The sequence below is a fragment of the Peromyscus leucopus genome, chromosome 6, assembly GCF_004664715.2.
Source record: "Peromyscus leucopus breed LL Stock chromosome 6, UCI_PerLeu_2.1, whole genome shotgun sequence".
NCBI lineage: Eukaryota > Metazoa > Chordata > Mammalia > Rodentia > Cricetidae > Peromyscus > Peromyscus leucopus.
Window position 1 is genome coordinate 59923205 of NC_051068.1, and position 23080 is coordinate 59946284.

At 41.4% G+C, this 23080-nt stretch overlaps 1 protein-coding gene across 1 annotated transcript; it reads right to left on the reverse strand.

The window, feature by feature from the left end:
• Positions 1–8540: 8540 nt before the first annotated feature.
• Fgb (fibrinogen beta chain) lies at positions 8541–16144 on the reverse strand. Its single transcript, XM_028857064.2, has 8 exons — positions 15991–16144; positions 12987–13178; positions 12278–12461; positions 11162–11389; positions 10535–10648; positions 10068–10193; positions 9522–9807; positions 8541–8925 (listed from the first exon to the last, which is right to left on the reverse strand). The coding sequence occupies exons 1-8, from the start codon at positions 16081–16083 to the stop codon at positions 8694–8696; spliced, it is 1455 nt and encodes a 484-aa protein (XP_028712897.1). The 5' UTR covers positions 16084–16144; the 3' UTR covers positions 8541–8693.
• Between the last annotated feature and the right edge of the window lie 6936 nt (positions 16145–23080).

Below are 23080 nucleotides of genomic sequence, written 5' to 3' on the forward strand. Positions count from 1 at the left end.
TACACAGAGAAACCCTGTCTCGAAAAACCAAAAAAAAAAAAAAAAAAAAAAAAAAAAAAAACAAAAACAAATAAAAACGCTGCTTCTCAGACCCCTCAATCACAGGCCCATTGCAAGTACAGAAGTTAGTTCCCACATTAGATTTGGTGGGTTTTAAGCTGACCTTGTGGGCCCAGCCTAACTAGTCTCCTATGCTTGTCTGCCTCAGCTCTCCACCTTACGTTTTGAGGCAGGGTCTCTCACTGAACCTGGAGTTTGCCGGTTTCTCTAGACTGGCTACCAGTGAACCCCACAGATCTGATGGATGGCGTTACCTGGCTTTTTGTGTGGTTGTTGGGGAGCTGACATAGATCCTCCTCTTTCACACTGCAAGGTCTTTCCGGACTGAGCCAGGCCCAGGCCCAGGGGTTTTTGTTGTTGTTTGGTTTTTTTGTTTTCCTTCGTTTTCACACTGTGGTTACTAATGATACAGGCAGAGAAAGAGCGTTTAAACTATGGCCAACTCCTCTCCACAGCAGCATCGCTGCCTGGCCCTTCATAAAGCCTTTCTGGTTGCTCTTGGTGTTAAATGCTACTCTTGCTTTCCTAGCACTTGTATAACTTCTAAACTGGAGTTTGTGGGAAGAAGACCACCAGCCCTTTCCCAGCCACCGCCCTGAGACCCACTCCCTATTTGAATGTTTATGGATTTATAAAAAGAACCATTTATAAAAATCACTTCAATTTAGTTTATTATATTCAACTTTCAACTACTATCAACTTTTTTTTCTGATGTGATGATAAATCCTGTGGGGCGTTTACCCACCACCCCCACAGTTCCCCAGAGTTTTCTTGAGTGCAATCAGCAGGAAATATTAGATAGAAGAATTTATTGTGGAGAATATCTCAGAGATAAACAGATAGAAAATAAAGGATAGCTTCGAGAGGGCCTGGAACCTATTCCAACGGGCCCCGACTGTCTCTGGTCCAGGGTTTTTATAGAGACGCGAAGGGGTGGAGCAAAAGACCTCCTCCCCCAGCACTGCCAAGTGCAGACCATCTCAGACACCTGCACTCAGGCCCGTGGTCCTGATCATCCTCTATTTGGACCTGCTGGGTAAAGCCATGAGGAACCCGAGAACGGGATCCCACAAAATCCAAATTCCACTCTCGGTTTATTAACTGTAAGAAAATGACACTTTAACCTTTACCAAGAATAAGTATTGAATTTGAGGATCAAACTGGGTATGAGGTGGGGGGGAAATCATTGTTGAGTCCCTTCTAAACACTCAGCTACTGTTGTTTAGAGCTGAAGGATTATCACTCATCACTTCTTGAGGAGGGGAAACTCCATTAATCTTCTCCCGAGGAGCTGATAGGGAACGGACACACGAAACACCACCGTGTTTGAGGAAGCAAGATATCACTTACCATAGAGGTTAGAGGTCATCCTCTGTGCCCCTTGCCTTATTCCAATCTGAGTGAGAAGGACTACACAGTGCAGCAAGTGAAGCACAGGAAGACAGAGCTGCCCATTCCCATCCGGGAGAGGAAGAGGGACGAAAACTGATGCATTTCAACGTAATTCAAGCCAGCACAGCGCTAAAGCCTATGTTATAGAGGTTACCGACCAGAGGTAACCTTTGCCACAGGGGTAACGTAGCAGAGCTAACTATGCGATGGGGATAACTAGCAGAGTGAAGCTATGTTATGGAGGTAATCTAGCAGAGCTACAGGGGTAACACAACAGAGTCAATGTAGAGGATTTAGGAAGCATGAATAGGCACCTTCAAAGGTAATGCACCCCCACTTCCTGAGCCCCATAAAATGAGACTTAGAATGCTACTGCCACTTCTCCATATGCACACTGAACACATGTCAAATTTGTTCAAACAAGGTGCCGCTGGCTGGTCACTACAGGCCAACAGCCATGATGCATCCTAACGTCATACCAAGTCTGACTAAAGTCCTGTATCAGTCTGACTCACCATAACTATGTTTGCATGCATGATTTGAAGGGAAGATTAGAGCATTTTAAATCCTCAGTGAGGTGGAAGTGAGTGGATACCTATAAGTACAGCAATCAGGAGAATCCATGCAGGTTCAAGGTCAGCCTGGTTTGCACAGCAAGTTCCATGCCACCAGAGGAAAAAAAAATCCTTAATAAATGAAAGACTCAAGAAGCAAAAGTGTTCCAGATCCTTTGTCACTTGATATGGACATGCATAGCTTCCTGCTGAGCATACTGAGAACAACGAATGTATGTTTAAGTCTAAGCATTTGTCTCTGAAGAGACCTCAAACAGAAAGCCCACTAAAACATACATGAGCATGAAGAACACACAATTACCTCAAAGATATATATTACCACCAGAGGCTGCTGATACTAAACACACAGAGGAAGCTAATGAAGCCTCCTCCCCCATCTTCATGAAATACAGTCTCGGAAAAGCCTAGTGTTAAAGGAAGGTAAGACTCAATGTTCTAGAAGCCTAAAAGGCCAAAGTGCCTGCAGGAATGCTGACAGGCCTTCCACAAGGAACACAGCATTTGCTATTGTTGTTGTGAGTAGCTAAGAAGCCCGCTAAAGTGAATGGAATATACAGCTTGATACTCATTCCCCAAATTGACAAGTATAAATTCAATCATGTTGACAATATGCCAATGTGAGCATCCTGTATTTTTAATAATGTACTAAACTCCTTATCAGTTCCTTAGCATACAGTGAAATGGTAGAATGACTGTCTGCCACTGAGCTTTTTTGTTATAAAACCAAAGTTAATGTGATTTAAATGTTCCTTGATCAGACCCATGAGATGGCTCAGTAGGTAAAGGTACTTGCTGCTAAGTCTGATGATCTGAGTTCAGTCTTGGAACAAACGTGGTAGGGAAGAATTGACTCACTCAGGTTGCCTCTGGCTTTCATACATGCACACAGACACACACTAAATACACATAGTGTTTTTTGAAAACTGTTTTTTATACACTGTCTTAGAAACCTGAGCAAGTGAGACAGCTCAGCAGGTAAGGTGCTTGCCACATAAACCTCGTGACCTGAGTTTGATCCCAGAGCCCATGTCTGTAATCCTGGCACTTCTGCTCTGAGATGACAGTTTGTGACAGGGGACTCACTCAAACCCTCCTGGTCCAGCTAGCCTAGAGCACGCAGCATGGCAGAAAAGAGAGAGACCCTGGCTTAGCAAGGAGACCAGGACATGCTCATGCGCTCTCTCTCTCTCTCTCTCTCTCTCTCTCTCTCTCTCTCTCTCTCTCTCACACACACACACACACACACACACACACACACACAGTACAAAAAGTCTTAAAACCCAGAAAAAATATTCCTTAAATAATCCTTTATCTGAGAAAAAATAAGCTGTCATTTAAAAGAAAAAAAAAAACCTACAAAAATGGGGTACTGAGACAATAAATCTAGATTAAAAGGCAGGTAAAACACAAAAGCAAAATGTCATTAACTTTTCAATCTATTAGCATCGTTGGACTCTTAAATATTGCTCCCTTCAGCTCATGGTATCCAAGGCGGAGGAGGAAATCTATGGATTCTCCCCCAGCTGCTTCTCTATGACTTGTAAAAAGACCGCCCTCAACGGCACAGGGCCGTCCCTCTGGGCATGACTTTTTTAGTTCCTTGAAGTCTCGGCCTCTTGCTTTCAGGTACATGGGCAATCCCAGTACTTCAGGCCAAGTAAAAAGCAAAAGCAACAGTCCAGGAGCAGCATGTAGCATCCTTTCCATCATGTGGTAAGTGAAGGACACAGCTAGGGAAAGAGTGTCCTAGGGTGGGATGCTGGGCATCAAGGAGGCTGTGTAGAGAGGCTGCATGCAGCAGTGGGAAGGCAGGGAGACACACTCCACATTGTGTTTGTATGGAAGACCAAACAATGGTCTGCCATATATAATGTGAGATTTCAATGCACATTTGTAGCATAAAAACAATTTCAATCCATCATTTTCAAAAAGGAAAATCTCAACTCTTTGTGGCTGTGTTTCACATTAACTGAACTTCATCTGCTTAGAAACTACCTGTCAATTTGAAAATAAATCTACTTCTTCCTTATTATCTCCAAACAAGGAGGCAGACAAATAGCCAGCCAGCCAGCCATACGTGACGCGCGCGCGCACGCACACACACACACACACAACACACACACACACACACACACACACACACACGGGGTGGGGGTGGGGAGACATACACACACAAAGCAATAGAAAACAAAATACAAAATCAAGTTTTGATGGCCTCATTTGCTCTAAGTGGCTTAAAGAATAAATAGCAGGATAAACAGATCACTGTCTTCAAGTCTTTCTGAAGTGACAAGTGATGAAATCAAAAGCAAAAGCCACACTCCCACCAAAGCCAGGTAACCCCATTCCCTGAACCCCCCCCCCCCTCCCCCGCTATCTAGATCAGGTCGGACGGTAAGCAAGTCTATGAGGGAGTTCTCTTTATTACATTACTTGATGTGAGAAGACCGAACCCACAGTGGGTGGCACCATTCCCCAGATTTGGGTCCTGGGCTGTCTCAAAAAGGAGAGAGTGAGCTAAGTACTAGAAGCATGCATGCCTTCACTTTTCTCTGCTCTTGACTGTGGCTGTGATGTGACTGTTTTTGAGTTCCTGCCCACCTTGGCCTCCCAGTGGGGATGGACTATAACCAGGAACTGTGGGCACTCCATAAGCTGCTTTTTGTCAGGATGTTTTATTGTTTTATCATAACAACAGAAAGACACTAGGACACTTAGCATTTACTGAAACAGTTTGGAATTATAAAAGTTTATTTAATAGCTATGGTAATAATACAAGCTCTCTGTAGGTGACAGACTTTATACAAAGGCAATTTCTGAGATATACTGATTGATTCACTTATTTATGCATTTGCTAACTCACCGATGGTTGGAGATTTGTGTGTTTGTTTTTTGAGAGAAAGTCTTTTTAAGTAGCTCTGGATGTCCTGAAACTCACTATGTAGGCCAGGCTGGCCTTGAACTCACAGATGCACCTTTGTCTGCTTCCAGAGTTGCCGGGACTAAAGGCAAGGGATACCACACCCAACTTGATGGATTTTTTTTTTTTTAGCTGAGTGTTTTATAAATCTCAAGTATAGGGAAATACCCATAATTAATTGAAGGTGAGAGCAAGAAGGGCCTTAAGTATCACAGAGGGGAGTGTTATGATGAGAAATTTGTACCTGGAAAGGAGAGTTGATCTAATTCTTAAATGAAAACTGGCCACTGTCTTTCACTTCATGTGGTAAAGGCAAGTCAATTTAAAAGAACTGCCAGATTTCCAGTATAATGGCTGAGCAGAGGTCGAACTGTCCATCAGCTCATTGCTGAAGGTGGGTGACGGTGATTGCAACAGAGTCCTCTGAAAAATATTTGCTAAGCTCACCTCTGACTCAGCCATGGAGGTCCCTGACCCCAAGGTTGCACACCTACACAAGTGGTTGCAAAACTGTGCTAAGCGTCTCCTTTGGAGAGATCCAGCACACGCAGCAAACAGTCACTGGGTATGGGTGAAGGACGCAGGGGTACTCATTAAACTGTTCCTGAAATTGCTCTTATGTCTGAGCCTTCCAAAACAAAATGTTAAGACAAGAAATAAATATAATCCAGACAACAAACAGTAACATGCTACCCTTTGATCACATTTGCCTGAGAACAGACAAAGTGTGATGGTTTTAGTTCTATAAATAACTAATGGGTACACTTCAGAGGAATTTAAAGTCCAACTGAGAGAATCACATGAGCCTGACAGGTAAAGTGATTTTTACCTGATTTTGGCCTTTGGAAATGTGTTAAGCCCAAGTGTCCTCTTAAACATAGGCAGTTGGTCACCTATGAAGTCATGGCAACTTCAAGGATGACTATGTGCTCAACAGTGCTCTGTGGTCACCATCTGCATCAGAATAGCACTAGGTCAGAAGGATGAAGAGTCTCTCACAAATATAAACATATCAGTAATTCCAAAATCCAGCCTGTGGTCAGAAACTGTTGAGGGTGTTTATTGAAAAGCAGAGGATTCTTATAGCAAATAAAGGTTAATGTTTGGATCTCTGTTTTTAAGAAGCCTACAGATTGAGCTGGGCCTGATGGCACAGGCCTTTAATCTCAACACTACTTCTAGATAGATTTGCATGTGACAGATTTTGCAAGAGGCACCCACTTTTGCTATTTGCCCACTGAAAACAGACCATCAGATCAGGTCTCTGTTTCCGTGGTTCCACTCTGGCTTTACTTTAGGCTCCAGGGACTAATTCTGCCCTCTGTGTTTGCTTAAGGGATAGAGCAAAGGTCTGAGGATCATGCTTTTCCACCTCCCTTAACTCACTGAACTTTTGTACTTTCAAAATTTTACTTCCAAGTATTCTACATTTTGACTCTGTGTGTGTGTGTGTGTGTGTGTGTTTGAGCCTTTGTTAGAAAAACAGCCTACACACACACACTCATATATGTGTTTATATATATATATATATATATATATATATGATAGATATATATATATATGGAGAGAGAGAGAGAGAGAGAGAGAGAGAGAGAGAGAGAGAGAGAGAGATCCAAGGCCTTGGTAATTCTTGGAGTTTATTCATTCACTGTTTATAAAATCACAATCTGTTCATGCTGGAATCAGAAGTTGAAGAGAAGCTTCTCAGGGAAGCAAAGCCAATAGCCCAAAGGCTGGCATTCTCTGCTGAAATGTGAGCCATTTCCCAAGGCTTTCAGAAAGTTCAGAGAGTGAACTGGGGGTTTTCAAAATCAACAGCCACTTTTCAGATGATGTTGGAGGTAACACACTGCTGGGCTTGGCCAGTGAGATGGACACAGGAGTGCAGATAGTTCCCAAGACCATCTTAACTTCGGTGTTTGGACATTTTCTTTTTTTCAGGAGTGGAATTGTTGAGTCACCAAATCAATTCTATTTTTTATCTTTTGAGGAAATCTTGTTTTGTACGGCGGACTCTTTATTGTATATTCTCACTAACAACACGATGATAGTAGGCATGGGGCAGGAGGGAGAAGGGGGAAATTTTGATGTAAGAAGTCACAGTAATGAATAAGTTCTAGAGCTTCCATGCAGACAGAAGTGCAGTGTTGTGCACTTAAAAATGATCTCATGTCAAGTGTCGGTACTTTAAGACAATGAAACAAAACAAAAAGACAGTAGGAAAGTTTAGGAGGTTGTGGATGTGATAATGCCATGTGGGTGAGGGGCATGCATGTGCATGCATGTGAGCATGTATGCAGTGTAGAGATCTGGTTTTATTGTGACTGTGTACAAATTTATGTAGGCAGGGTTTTGTTTTGTGTATGCAAGTAAAATGTAGGTATGTAATGAAAGGGGCAGGATGCAGTAATGGGAGATATTAACAGTCAGTTTTGTCTCCAAGTGTGGGATTTGGGTTCATGGAATTCAGACATTGATAGTAAAGAGCTAACTTTAAGCAGGCAGGTAAGTTGGGCAGAATTGTCTGTCTTTTGGGAAATGTAGAAGATACCAGAGTGGCAGGTGTGGTATAGACTATAGTGGATAGACTCCATGGCAACAAGGCCAGGTAAAAATAAAGCAAAGGGACAGGGCCCCAAGAGAGATTTCTGAGCAGTGGATTAATCTTTGCTTAAGTAAGTGGCAACTGAGAAGATGGGATTCAGGACCCAAGTCCGTCCAAATAGGCAGCAACGACAGCGCAGGGAAGCACTGAGCTGAGACTCACTGAAGAACTGTGGTGATGGGTGCTCATGGGGAGAGGTAGAAAGGTTAGAAAAGTCTACCTCCACAGCAGTTCCAGTGTAACCAGCTACAAAAATAACAGTCCGAGGATGGTGGACCACCTGGGCTTCTTCCTCCACCATTTCCCTAAGACACACTATGAGGACTTCATCTAACTGCTTGCTTGGACTCTGGCCTGAGGTCCTCTTGAGAGGCAGAACAGCTGTTTTCCCATGGAACGGTATGGCATTTGACTCTTCACATGTTCAATGCCAGCTCAGTAGACATCTGAGATTGTGTAAATACTTTCCTGCCCTACAAATTCAAATCCTGACAGCATGGGCCACAAAATAAGAAAACATTAATTTAGGACAACAGGGACTGGTTTACATAATAAACCTGTTAGAAAGATTTTTTTTTTTGCAAGATACCTTATATGAATAAACAGGATTTTTGAAACCAGACTTATAAACACTGGCATTCTTTTGTGTAATGCTTTTCTCCAATGGGGATGGACTGTGCTTAGCCTGAAAAGCGTCACAGTCAGCTGGAGTCAACTGACTCTATTACCATCCTTTTCCTTAGTTCTCTGCAGGAAAGGTAAATGAAGGATCTAAAGGAGGGCTGGAGAGATGCTCAGAAGAGAAGATCTGACTCCAGATCTGACATGCAGAGGCTCACAGCCACTGTAACCCCAGCTCTGGGAGAATCTGACCCCTCTGGCTTCTGCAGGCCCCTGCACTTGTGATGTGCATATTCACACCCATTCACGTAACTACAAACAATAAAAACAAAACTTTAAGATAAAAAGAACACAAAAGAAATCCATGTGCTGTTTTCAATGTCTTTATCCTACACCTTTCCCCAAAAGACACAATCAACCACTGTTTTGAGTTTTAGTGGATATAATGTATCAAAGAAAATACCAACAACATAACATAAAAAAATGTCACATGGAAGAATAAAAGTCTGCATTTGGGGGACTATTGCTGTGGGAAGAAGGGCCTGATCTTCATAGACATCTTCCTCATTGAGTACCATGATCCCTTCCAGTTCATCCACACCACACCATCATCTGTGCCATGCTTGGACATGTCCCAGCTGTAAAGACCACCCCAGTAGTATCTGCCATTTGGATTGGCTGCATGGCATCTGTTATACCACCATCCACCACCATCTTCTCTTGAGCACTGCTTTTTTGGATCTGTAGTTAACCTGAAAGGAAATGTGTTTGAGTTAGCATACATACACATATCACTGTCAATTCAGTTCTTTGGCAAGAACCTACCTGAAAGTACTGTGCTCAGTTGTATATAGTACTCTTTCCCTTAAGTTCTGTAGGTAAAGCTCAAATACAGCAAAGGCCTTCTCTGCCCCACAGCAAGAAAGGGAAACAGCTGGGCCTCTCTGGTCTAATTTTGAAAAAGTTTATCTGATGCTGTAGTATGAGAGACCCTGAGATACGAACTGATAGTTTCAATAGATGCATCAGTGAATAAAAACACAGATGTTTCTATAGATACACAAAAACTCAAAGAGTTTACTCTAGTTGCTGGTTTATCTTTGAGTAGTTGTCTGGCTTTGAGCAAATTTATATCTCCAAATTTCATCTAAAAGATGAAATTGATGATGTCTGCCTCAGAGTTGGGATGCTTTCAGTCAATACATTCAGAATTCAGGAGAGGGGCTTCTTGATAAATTTCAAGTGTCCAAGTATGGGCAGTTGTTTATAATGTTAGGTACATTCATGATGCTGGGTAATGATATTAGTGGGGACTTGAAGGAAAAGGAGCCAAGACTGCGGTGCTTACCAGCCATCATTGTCCCTGTCGTACGTGCTGAAGAACATGCCATTATGGATAGTCATGGTCCTGTTTTCCCCCACCAGCTGAGAGGCTCCATCCATGAGGGCATTACCAGCTGTCCCTTTGTACTTGTCCACGGAGACTTGGTACTTGTTAGCCTCATTCTGCACTGTGAACCCTCCGTACTGTGCCTTCACTTTGTCTCCTTTCCAGTCCTCCATTTCGATCAGAAGTTCCGTGGGTCCTATCCTGGTAAGCTGGCTAATCTTATCGTTCCCAAGCCAATATTCACCTAGAGAAAACAAATACAAAATATCAGAAAAAAAAATGAAGCCTCTGGGAAACCAAGAACTGCTCTTCCTCCATATCTTTAGCTCCTATATTTAATTTTTTAATCTTTATTTATTGTGTGTGTATATGTTTATGTGTGTAGTTAAATTCCTATTAGCATCCTAAAAATCTAAAAATAGACCCCTCTCCTTGATGTTCTTAATAGGAAAAAAAAAACCTCATTAAACTAGAAGAATTTTATTTTGCACTTGAAATCTTTACCTGGCAAGCCACAGTACTTCTTCCCATCTTCGTTGGTTGCAATATTTCCAAATCCTTTTTTGTATGGGTCCCATTGCCTGCCAAAGTCGACACTGCCATCCTGACGGTTCTGTATGAGTGTCCATCCTTTAGTTGACAGAAATAAAATTAGCCTAAGGTAACCATTAATGGCATCACTCTGGAAAGAAAATCTGAACCCACTGCCCATTTGTTTATTTTATACTTGCTTATGTTTGGTTCTCCAAGTAGATATAATAAGGAAATAAGCATGAGAGGCAAACTCTTCAAATATTTGGAAATGTCAAGTGCCGCATGTCATCGTAATGCATGCATCAAGGATCTTTTAAATCTTTTCAAATACCAGATTGAATTTCAAATCAAGTGGCCAGGTGCATTGGAGCAGAGCCTTGTTTCTCAGCATCCGGGATACTTACAGAACGAGAAGTCAGCCACTGACTAGTGCTTACCTCCATTTTCTGTTTCCATGTCACAGTAGACTCTGTATGGCTTGATGGAGGTGTCAGGCTGAATGAGATACATTTCAGATGTCTCACCTCCTTTCCTAATGATCTCCTCACATTCTGCAAGAATGCAATGCTGGGTTACGTTCAGGGACAGCAACACAGTCTTCAGCCACTCATTCCTGAATAACACTGACTACACTGCATACAAAGGACCACTTTGTCACAAACATTTGAGGATAGTGTTCTATGGGCTGGACCTTCTTCTCACTGGCAATCAAAACCAAGTCAAGTGAATTATAGAGCTCTCTTTATCTCCCATCCCTACAAATAGAGCACACAGGGTTAGGAAACTCACCATCTTTCCATGGTCCTGTCATCTGTGTATGTCACATGCATGCACAAATTAGAGAGCCCTGGAATCTCCACTTTCATTATAGTGGAAGCTACTCAGTAGAACTGGGCAGAGTCATCTGCCAAGGCAGAATACAAAAGCCCAGGATACAACCACAATGTGCTAGACTATCATTATATTCTGTTAGGGGAAACCTACTGTGTTCACTTTTTAGTCCCTATGATTAGAGAGTGTTAGATCTTCTGGAATTTGATGGGATTTATTTACTGACTCATTACCTTTGCCAGAAACCACAGGAATATTGCAGCTGACAGTGCATGGGGTGCGACAGTATTCCATCTGAGCCGAGATGTCAGATTCTAACTTTTGTATTTTGCTTCTCAGGTTCTCCAGGATTGAGCGGAGCACACGAAGATTAAGGGGAATATTATCATTTACGGTCTCGTCAATATATAACCTGTGGTCTTCCAGAATGGAGGAATACTCGTTTATGACATTTTCATTATCTGGAAAAACAAAATGATGTCGGAATGGTCAGCATTTTTGCCTGTAAAAGTATATCTAACTATGTAAAGATGATTTTGATTTTTCAAGGGAATAAAGAAATAGACTTTGAGGCATCATCCAACAATCAGGACTGCTGAACTTAAGAGGCATTATTTATTTTATGACATGTACAAATTGGCATACGACCCCACTGCTACTCCCCTGATTTGCCCTGGGTACAAGCTAAAGATCATATATGGTAACAAATACAAGTTATATCTTCTTTGGTGAGCAGTGTGTGAAGGCTCCACCTCAATATGTAACATTATAGAGAAGAAGCACTTGGCACTTACACACTGCAGAGCCTTGGGATTCGCAAGGATATTTCAGGATTCTTTTGATTCCTAAATGTTTACACTTGGGTGAGCTCCTCTGAAAAGCCTGTGCCATGCTGACACCCCAGGTGATTCCTACCCACCAGGTCCATAGCCCTCAAGGCTGACATGCCAGATGTCACTACTCGAAGGTTAGTTTACGTCACACTGACCGTTCTCATATTCAACACCTCAAGTGTTAAACTTTACAAACACTTAAGTTTTTATTCTATGCATATCATCTCCAGAGTCACAAGACAAATGTCTAACCAACTGAAAATAAGAAACCATTATGACATTTCTCAAAGAAAGTCATTGTAGTGAAAGCAGCACGAAGACTAATAACTTGAGGAGTGCTTGTCTGGCAAACTGCAGCTGAAAGTACCTGAGGGTGGACCCAGGGTAAGCAGGGACAGACAGAAATCAGCACACACACTGATTGACCTCGGATGTTTAACTGCACAGGACTGTATCTCCACAATTAATGGTTTCAATGTTCTAAATGAGTTGGGTAGAAACCCCCAGCATGGCTACCTTTAACTTGTGCCTGCTTCTTTTTCCACATCTCTTTTAGCAGAGTCAGGTACTGGAAGGTGGTGGAGGAGGTCTCAGAAACGGACTGTATGTTGTTGTTTAACTCAGCAACACTCGTCTTGATTGGCCTTTCCTGGCTTATCAAAGTCTGTTGCAATTGACACCCTGTAGGGCACAACACTCCCTGTAAATGAGGAAAATAGCTGGCATTAGAGTCGTAGGTATTTGTTTAAAATGTGTGTTAGTGAAACCTTAGTGATCTCATGAGTCCGTTAAAAAACTTGATATTTCATTTTCTTTATTGGAAAACCAGAAACCTTAGAATTGTCAGCACACTCTTATAAAGAAAAGAAACAGTCCTTACCACAGGGAAAAAAATGTAATCAGGCTATGAAAATTTTACCCAGCCCAAAAGAGAAAGTAGGCAAAATACAAAAGAAGAGACATTGTCCAAAACACCCTAGTCTGTTATCTTGTGTCCAGATCCAAGAGTCCAGTGAAGGAAAGGTGAATTAAAAAAAAAAAAAAAAAAAAAAAAAAAAAAAAAAAAAAAAAAAGGACTCAATCAATTTTATACTTTGAATTTTAATTCTTAAATAAGCAAAATAGCAATGATAGAGATGTTGACCCATGAAATATTAAGATTTCTTGGCACAGGAGACCCACCCTGAAAACAAACAAACAAACAAAAACCGACAAATGCCCCTACCAGGTCTGGGTCAGCATGAAGACAGCCTCCTGCATCAGGGGCTTTTCTTTCCACTTTCTTCTGGCTGGCATCCACTTTGGCTGGACGGGCTCGATAACCACCTCCGCTGATAGGAGGGGGGGCAGGCCTCAGGCTAGGAGCCGCTTCCTTTCTCCTGTCAATAGGTCGATGGCCACGGGCATCCACGCCACCCTACAGGAACCGGGCAGGGAGACGATGCCAAGTTAGAGAAGCTGTGAGAGGTGACTCTTCCGAGGTGGCACAAGCCTGGTGATTTGCTACAGGTCTCTCGGCTGGCTGGCTCAGATTCGTTGTGTCTCTTCAGGTGGAAGGGGGATCCAACAACACACAAAGCTACTGCATAATCTAAGACAGTTTTATAAGGGGGAGGGTTGGCTGGGGCTAAGACAAGCCCACCCTAGATTGTGAAATCTAAACTTTGGAACACACAGAACTGTCAGGAGTCTAGATGATCAAAAAGAATGAATAGTATCAATCCACTTGGGTTAGTAAATTTCTACAACGGTTATTAATTATTAATCAATTCCCCAACTTTCAATGTCTATAAAGTGATGATCAGGTTGAGTCTGATATGATCATATTTGGGACAAGATGATCTGTTTAAAGAAAACTTACTAGTAATAAGACAATAATGACTCTAACATGTTACAGAGAATTAAGACAGTGTGGGATAAGGTGCTGCTTGGGTTCAAGTGTTGACCCTGCACCTTGGGCAAGTTACTCTACTCATGACTCAGTTTTCTCATTTATAAAATAAGGACAACCACTGCTTGCATCTGATTTATAAGATTATTAGGAAGATAAAAATCTGTTTACCTGTGACACCCTCAGAATTATACTTGGCTCCTCCTAAGTTTTCATTATTGTTTTCATTGTATCCATACTTCAAAGATACTTCTGACTTCACTGTTACTCCTCTGCTAGGCTCAGTTTCCAACATTATTTGCTAAGCTGTTCTCTTGAAACTCCCTACATAATTTCTTTATCAAACATGATGTTATTACCATACTTAAAGTAATTTTCAGACTTTATAGACTGCATTAAAGATGATTTGCTAACTTAAGACTCTTTAAGAAGATCCTCGAGTGGAAGAGATGCAATCAGATAGGAAGGTTTTGACTTGGATGAAATATGCTTATCGCTTTCAATCGCCAGTAGTCTGACTCTGAAGGCTGTATTTGCAGATGAAAAAAACCACAAAAGCTGGAGCAATAGCCAGTTATGTGCATCTAAGCCACCACATGAGCAGCTGCACCTGAAAATTTGCTGCTCTTTGTTCATTAAATAATTATATTATTTTACACTTAGTGGGGTGGTGCAAGGATTGTAACCCTGATAGACTGGCTGCAGATTTACTGGCTTAGTTACTGACTAAATCTCTCTGTCTCTGTCTGTCTCTCTGTCTCTGTCTGTCTGTCTGTCTCTCTCTGTGTATACAATGCTATGTATTTTTAATGGGTGAGCACTCGGGATGATATACATATTTCATATTAAAGACCTGGTCCTAATCAGAGCTTGTCTGCTCTAACACAAATTTAATGAATGTGTTTTTGTTCACTGCAAATACAATTATGAAAAAGAAAACTACTGGCTTGTTTGCTTGATTTAGAATGTTGTACACAGGTGACATTGATGGTCTGGCTTCACTAGGGAAAATAAATGACAAATACTGAAAGAACCAATGGGGACACAGGTTAGGAAAGAGCGCTTACAGAAATAATTGAAACCAGGAAACCCACATTGGAAACCCACTAATTAACCTAAAGGATTAATTAGTAAGAATCTGAAAGCACTTTTGAAGTAATTTCTGAAAATGTACACAAATACATCCTTTACACTTTTCTTACTTAACCCAGACAAATTTCTTTTTATTTGTATGATCAAATAATCTGAATGCTTACGTGCCCTTTACTCCAAATCATCCACAGTGAATCAGCTCTTTGCAATATTAATGTGTATTCTGAGAGTAAATTTCATCACAATACATTTAGTAATAAAATTTAAACTATTTTCTTAAATACACTTCTAATATTTATGACATCAAAGTAATACTAATAATAAGTTGGTGAAACTACTTGGGCTGGGCATGGTGGCTCAAATCTGTAATGCAGTTAAGAAGCTGAGTAAAGCTGTGTAGCACATGTCTTTAATCTCAATGCTAGGGAGTAAGAGGCAGGCAGATCACTATGAGTTCATTAGATGCAAGCCTGGTCTTACATAGAGAGTTTCAGGACAGCCAGAGCTACATAGTGAGACCCTGTCTCAAACAAACAAACAAAAAAAAACAAACAACAAACAATCTGAAGCAGGAATACTGCCACAAGCTTGAGCCCCACCTGAGATACAAAGTGAAAGTCTGTTTCAATAAATAAATAAATAAATAACATGAGGAAGAACACTTTTACAAGTAAGCAAGTTATGGTATATATTAATAATGGCAACAAATATTACTTCTGTTATAATTTCTAATCTGAAAAATACTCTAAAATTTCATTTTCTGATTTTAAAATTATAATTCTTACCAATTCAATAATCTTGGGAGTTATCTATTATCTTACTCACTAAAGAGCAAACAACCTTACCAATTTTTTTCTTTCAAAAGACTAATCTTTTACTATCATAGCACCCATAAATTTAAAAAATTGTCATTTATAATTATAATAATGTAGTGCAAGCACTAAGTGAAAGTTCATCGAATTAGAACAAGACAGAAAAACACATCTTACATAAATGAAGCCACCTTCACCTTGGAAAAATAAATGTGCTTAAACCAGAAAATAATATATGACTTTACTTTCATAGACACAATCCTACGAAATATGCTAAAAGTCAGAGAGGTCCCTGAAATTAACAGTTCAGTTTTGTAAGTACAACCCAGTTTACCTTAATTTAAATAACTATTCACTCAAAATTATGATTCCATTATTTTATATTAATAATATTAGTAGCAATATAATATCTGTAAAAAAAAAAAAAAAATCACCGGGGGTGGTGGTTCAGGTTCATCGTAGTCATCATCAGCCGCTTGAGTTTGAACTGAGAAAAGACAGAGCAGCAGCAGCCATAGATACTTCATGGTTTTGGATTTTTGGAAATTCCAAGCAGTCGCCCTTTGCCTGCAGACTCAGCTGAGAGACTGCCCATCTTATATATAATGGGTCCTCTCACAGGCATGACTTCAGAAATGGTTACCTCCCATTAGTTAATATTTGACATTTGGGGTCACTTGTTGGCTGAACTGCTTTATCATTTGAGCAACATCTTCCCAGCAAGCCTTGTTTACCTGTCAGATAACTCACCTTCTCTGCCGGCCTAATGTGGACACATGGAGGCTCTTCAAGTCACTGGATCAGAGGGAGCGATAGGAACTAAGGACATTCTGAACAGAGTCTCATGCCAGAGGGCCCGTAAATTGTGGGGAATGGTACAGGAGTTCATAAAGGATGTGCAAGGGAAAAAATGTTTAATTCAGACGAAACTGTTTGGCCTACTCAGGAAGGGGCTCAGGAAAACCTCAGTAAAGAGATGCATGCATGCTCACGTGTTGCGGCAGTTGTATAATCAACTTTGAAAGAGGCCATCGAATTCAAGAGTTAGTATATCATCACGCGTCTATTCTTTTTTCTAGACGTTAATTAGAATTATAAAATAACCATTTCTCTATGCTGTAATAGACAAACATCAGAGAAAAATAAAAAGTCCTAGCTTCCCTTTTATTTCTGCCCTGATTGGCTTTTATATTTTGCATTTTTATGCTTAATTTTTTTTGTCTTTCAAGACAGGGTTCTCTGTGTAGCTTTGCGCCTTTCCTGGAACTCACTCTATAGCCCAGGCTGGCCTCAAACTCACAGAGATCCTCCTGCCTCTGCCTCCCGAGTGCTGGGACTAAAGGCGTGCACCACCCACCTGGCTTTTTATGGTTAAATTTTTCAATCACTTCTAAACACTATTATGATACCAGTGGATTATAGATTCCCATATTAAGATTATAATTATAGTAATGGAACACACAGTTAACATTTCTTTATCATTATACTATATATCTTATTTTGTCTTATATACATGAGAGGATATCATTTTAACATATGTGAAGTCTTCCTATGTCTCTTTTAGTTAGTATGACCATACAGTAAATGCGGACTGTTTTCTTTTGTCATTTCTCATAAGCCACCACTTTTGTGCTACCTGCTCATTTGTTTGCAGTAGTAAGAATCCAGAACTATTCCACCCACCTAACTCAAACGACATCCAAAGTCAACAAGCCATGTTCCGGCAAGTGCATTGCTCAAAAGCATTTCTGGTTTTGTATGAAAAGTGAAACATTCTCATAAATTTTGCAAAATATTTTGATAAGAAAGATAGCAAATGATCTGAGTTTGGATCAATCAGAGTGTTTGAAACAATGTGTGTGAAACAGAGACATGGAATTTCTTTTGATAGTACAGTATATCAGATTCTTTTAAGTTAGACTGTAAAAACAAAGTCTGAGTGTAGATACAGGAAAACACTGATTTCTTTCCTGGTCCTTGCTTCCTTTATCAGGGTAAGCATACTTTGAGAGTCTTTTGATTTCATTTTTTTTTCTTAGAAAAATAAACAATCTGACAGAAAAATCAAGTTTGTATATGTGCACTAAAATCAAATGTACATGAGAACGTACCTTCAAAATATAATTGATAAGAAACACATCTTAAGGATCTGGACAGGATTTCATGACTGTAGCACTTATATTTTTGCTGATTTGAAAAGAACTATCTTGAAGAAGATTAATCATGTTTTGAGATGTATGGTATGACTATATTTCCAATCTCCGACAGGTTAGATAGTGCTAATCATTGCATAAGTCTGTGTTTTTCAGTATCTCTACATATATGTGAGGCAGATCTTGTTCAACATGAAAGTGAAAGTTCCTTCAACTGCCTCGGCCTCTTCATGCTGCTTTGACTGACACTCTGAGATTTAACAGTCATTCTCCACACAGTGCCTGCGAGTCTTCAAAAGGACAGGCAGTGTGCTAGGGCTGGGGATACACGGAGGAGCAAGGTAGAAACAGAGGGCATTCAAACCATTAATCACAGAATAAACACATGAACTGGACTTTACGGATACATGCCTAGCCAGTGTTCATTTGTCTTTTTTTTTTTTTTTTTTTTTTGTTTTTTTTTGAGACAGGGTTTCTCTGTGTAGTTTTGGTGCCTGTCCTGTTTCTCACTCTGTAGACCAGGCTGTCCTCGAACTCACAGAGATCCACCTGGCTCTGCCTCTCAGTGCTGGGATTAAAGGCGTGTGCCACCACTGCCCGGCTCATCCGGCTCATCCAATTTTATTCTTAAAAGCAAATGATGAATTTGAAGCTCAGCGGTCAAGTCAGCTACCTACAGGCAAAGAGGTGGCAAGAACTGGTCCCAGGCTTGACCAAGTTTGTCTGACTCAACAGGCCCTGTTTTGTGTCCACTGAACCGCACTGCCCAATGGAAGGCATGTGCAGACTATAGAGTTTGCTTGTACCTTATGTTTGTTGTTGTTGCTGTTTGGGGCCAGCTCATCTATTAGGATGTCTCTGATTGGCTTGCTGTTTGGGACCAGCTCATCTATGGTTATTACAGTGTCTCTGATTGGCTTGCTGTTTGGGGCCAGTTCATCTATGGTTATTACAGTGTCTCTGATTGGCTTGCTGTTTGGGGCCAGCTCATCTATGATTACAGTGCCTCCGATTGGCTTACTCATTCTTACCTCTTACTTTCATTCATCTTTTTCAGCCTGGTATATAGCATGGGCATGGATGTTCATGGCCATGTGGCAGATTTAGGTGATACCTTTTGACTTTTTTTCCCTCTAGAGTTATAGACCGTAAAAAGCACCCCGAGTTGTCTAATAGTCCCAATCAGATGATTCCATTTTAATGAGAAGAAACATACTGAAATACTTAAGTATTTTTGCACTCTGCTGCCATTGGTGGAAAAGAAAGGGAGTTCTGTTTGCTAAGCCAATAATGCTGTGTTTTTCATATTAGTTGGTCTTGTTATGTAGGTCAAGGGCAGTCGATCAATGACAGAGAAAACATGACCCTTCCTGCCCAGCTGCTTCCTGGCACCAAAGACAAAGACTTGTGAACCCCAGTTATCAAGACACTCTTCTTGTGACTTTTTCAGTCCATGCACGGCCCAGCCTACACAACACAAGGCCGTCTGGGCTAAGTAGCAATCTTTGAGTTCCTCCTTTGCAGGTGGGTAGCTCAATGAGCAATAGACACAAGGGTCCTGAGTTTATGGGGAAAGACAAGAAATAGAAATCAGCTACAGAAACCTGTGCTGAACCCTACAGAATCATAGGAGGCTTTTGCACAGTACCAACCATCAAAGGGAAAATGAACTTTAAAATGAAAAGGGTTTTTGAACTTGCAACGGGCAGGCGGTGGGGGAGGGGAATGCTGAGTAGCAATGACTACTTGTATCACACATCTTACACCTGAGGTATTTCATATCTATCACTTGAGTGAGTTTATACATGTATGCATGAATGAATAGATAGGTAAGACATATCAGTGACCCTGCCTGTCTACACAGGCATATTATTGGAAATGTTACAATTAGTCTTTTAGCATGTTCTCCTTGGCTACAACTTAAGAACTGTAACATGAATCTTAAAAGGTCTTATTAATTAAAAAAAAAAAAAAACAAAAACGGAGGCAGATATTGGGGTTAATGCTGAAAGACCAGAGAAATAGAACAAGCCACAGCCAACCTCACCTTGTCGACTCCTCACCTGATCCTGTTTCCTCAGACCAAAAGCCTCTGAGTCCTCACCCGGGAGGGATCTCAGCTGAACCACTTAAAAGCCTCTAGTTCCTGGTCCTCACACCTTATATGCCTTTCTGCTTCCTGCCATCACTTCCTGGGATTAAAGGAATGTGTCCTTCCCAAGCAAAGACATGAGATCTCAAGTGCTAGGATTAAAGGTGTGTCCCACCACACCTGGCTCTGTTCCCAGTGTGGCCTTGAACTCACAGCGATCCAGACGAATCTCTGCCTCCCAAGTGATAGGATTAAAGGCATGTGTGCCACCACTGTCTGGACTCTATGTCTAATATAGTGGCTGTTCTGTTCTCTGATCCCCTGGAAAGCTTTATTAGGGTGCACAGTATATCAACCACAAATAACTGTCCAGTGGAAACTAGCCCTGGAACGTTGGAGGCCAAAATGAACTTCTGGCACAAACATCAGAACAGTGTGGCTAGGATACCTGCAGTTGACCTGTCATCCTCAGTAGGACAGAGCATGTGGCAGGGATGAAGAGTAGGAGGCCACTGTCTATGTGGACAGCTCCCTTTGTGGATCTAGTACTGTCAGCTACCCTTGAGTGTGTAGCTCACAAGGAACCCAAGGAGCTGGGACAAGGGGACATTTTCTTTTCTGACTAGCTACAGATCACAGAAGCAACGGCAAGAACAAGACGCTCCTCCGCTTCTGTCGTCTAGAGATTGAAAACACAAAAGTTTAGTGATCATCTTTGGAGTTCAAGAGTCGGACTACAGTGGTCCTGCCAGTACGATGATACCACAGGTGCCTAAGTTAAGAATGGGCGTGCTAGCCTTACCCCCATGCTGGCCCGGACAGTCCCTTAAGCAATTTGAAATCTTCAAAGGAAGTAAGTAGAAAATCAGGTCCATTGACTTGATTTCACATTCCTGGCGGCACTGTAGAGAGGAGACTCAGCTACCGCAGTTCAAGAGTGATAACGTTTCTCTGCTTAATCACTTGATTCTTCAGTTAAATCTGTTAGGCCCTCAGGTCCTTCCAGTGGTGCCTGGTCCCACTTTATCTCACCTATCATTGATCAACAGCAAAGAGTACACTATTTGAAGGAAAATAAAAAGATTTTTATTGTTGAGTGAAAACAACTCAGTTAACGAAGAAAGGCTTCCTTAAAGTCTGCATGACTGTTTTCACACATACAAATGGAGCATTCATACATATATTCATAAATCATTTGTCATGTTTTCTTAAAGGGGAAAAAAAATCCTCTGTGCCCTTGTGAAGAGCCATAGTGACATCTACTGTCCACATAAGGCAGTTCAAGATGTTAGGCAGTTCAGGGATTCTCTTTTCCTTCCTTCTTTCTTTTGTTCTTTCACAAGTGGTCCTGTGTTTTGCTTTTCTGTTTTGTTTACTCTGTGTAGTCCTGGCTGCCCTGGGACTCAGGCTGGCCTCAAACTCAGAGATCTGCCTGCCTCAGCCTCCCATGTGCTGGGATTAAAGGCATGTGCCTCTACCGCTAGGGTCTTTTCACAGTTTCTTGAGACAGGGTTTCTCTGTGTAGCCCTGGCTCTCCTGGAACTCACTATGCTTCTGCCTCGAGAGTACTGGGATTAAAGGCCTGTGCCACCGCCAGCTGCAGATGCTGGATCCATTCAAAAACCCAAGAAAATAGGAGAAGGGAGGCCACATCAAGCAGAAACACTCAGGTTCCTACATAACACATGGAATCTGCCTATGATATGTGTGATTTATGAATCCCAGACTAGATAATAAGGTCACCTAAACTCTCTATTAATCTAAATAGGTAACTTTCACATGGATGACATGATCCATGAATTGTAAGAAGAACAAAAATCTAGTGTGCTTTACCTCAGTATATTGCTGTTATGAGCCTGTGTATAAGTTGTGCTTAGGATGATTAAGTATCGACAGGTTTAGTAAGAGCTGTCTAGCAGTTATTACATTACCATAGATATATTAAGGTCTTTCTTCCATTTGCTTAGTGTTATTGTGATTTAAAATGTTCTTTTCTATGCCGGGCAGCGGTAGTGCACACTTTTAATCCCAGCACTGGGGAGAGAGAGCCAGGTGGATCTCTGTGAGTTCGAGGCCAGCCTGGTCTGCAGAGTGAGATCCAGGACAGGCACCAAAACTACACTGAGAAACCCTGTCTTGAAAAACAAACAAACAAACAAACAACACCCCCAAAAATGTTTTCTATGGTTATTACTATCTCTGGGTAAGTTATAATATTATTAAAATCATCAGAATATGTTCTATAGTTATGGTATTTCCTTGCAAAGTGTACCACCATTGGCCACTTTTACAAAATACAAGGTCCTTAGGCTAAACTCACATTTAAATTTAAAAATGATTACTGTCAGGCTAGAGAGTTGGCTTGGCTGTTAAGGTAGGGACCAAAAAAACCAAAAACCAAAACAACCCTAGAAATGATTGTTCTCAGGTAAAAATGTGACCTTTATGTTTTTACGAATTAAAAAATAATTTGAGAGCACTGATTCTCATCGCTCTGTTTGTGCTACGTTTCCACTCTTCTCAAAGTACTCGCAGTATTCTCTGAGGACGGATCATGGAACTTAATCACGGTTCAGGAAGATGTAGGATCAATGAGAATGTCTTATTTAAGATTGCAAATACTGCCGGGCGGTGGTGGCTCACGCCTTTAATCCCAGCACTCGGGAGGCAGAGGCAGGCGGATCTCTGTGAGTTCGAGGCCAGCCTGGTCTCCAAAGTGAGTTCCAGGAAAGGCGCAAAGCTACACAGAGAAACCCTGTCTCGAAAAACAAAAAAAAAAAAAAAAAAAAGATTGCAAATACCAACTACATCAATTGGAAAACATTTGAAAACGACAGATCATAAACCACAGATTATACCTGGGAAAACCTAAAACTTCAATACTTTAGCATCAGGCCAAATACAATACAAAAGTTAAGTTCGCTTTTTTTTTTTTTTTTTTTTTGGTTTTTCGAGACACAGGGTTCGCTATCGTTTTTTAAAAACTGCTTAGGATCTCTGCGTTCAGGAGCATTAAGCTTCCGGGAACAGGTACCGCCCCTAAGCAAGGCTTTAAGGCTGGCGCGCTCCCTAGGATGCCGCAGGAGCCTCCGCCCTCAACCAGGGGACTCCGCCCAGCTCGGTCGAGACCCGCCCCTCCACCTGGAGACTCCGCCCACCCCACCTAAGCCCCGCCCAGCTCCTCCCGAGGCCGCCGAGATCCGGATCTCCGCCTCGAGGCTCCGCTCAACTCCGCCTAGCTCCCGCCCTCGACCGCTAGGCCACGCCCCTCGCTCCCTC

Coding starts and splice junctions, on each gene's coding strand:
- Fgb (XM_028857064.2), bottom strand. CDS start 16,083: ATGAAGTATCTATGGCTGCTGCTGCTCTGTCTTTTCTCAGTTCAAACT. Junction 10,194..10,534: donor CATGGAAACAGAAAATGGAG/GTAAGCACTAGT, acceptor TGTCAACTAAAG/GATGGACACTCATACAGAAC. Junction 8,926..9,521: donor GACAGGGACAATGATGGCTG/GTAAGCACCGCA, acceptor ATTTCCTTTCAG/GTTAACTACAGATCCAAAAA.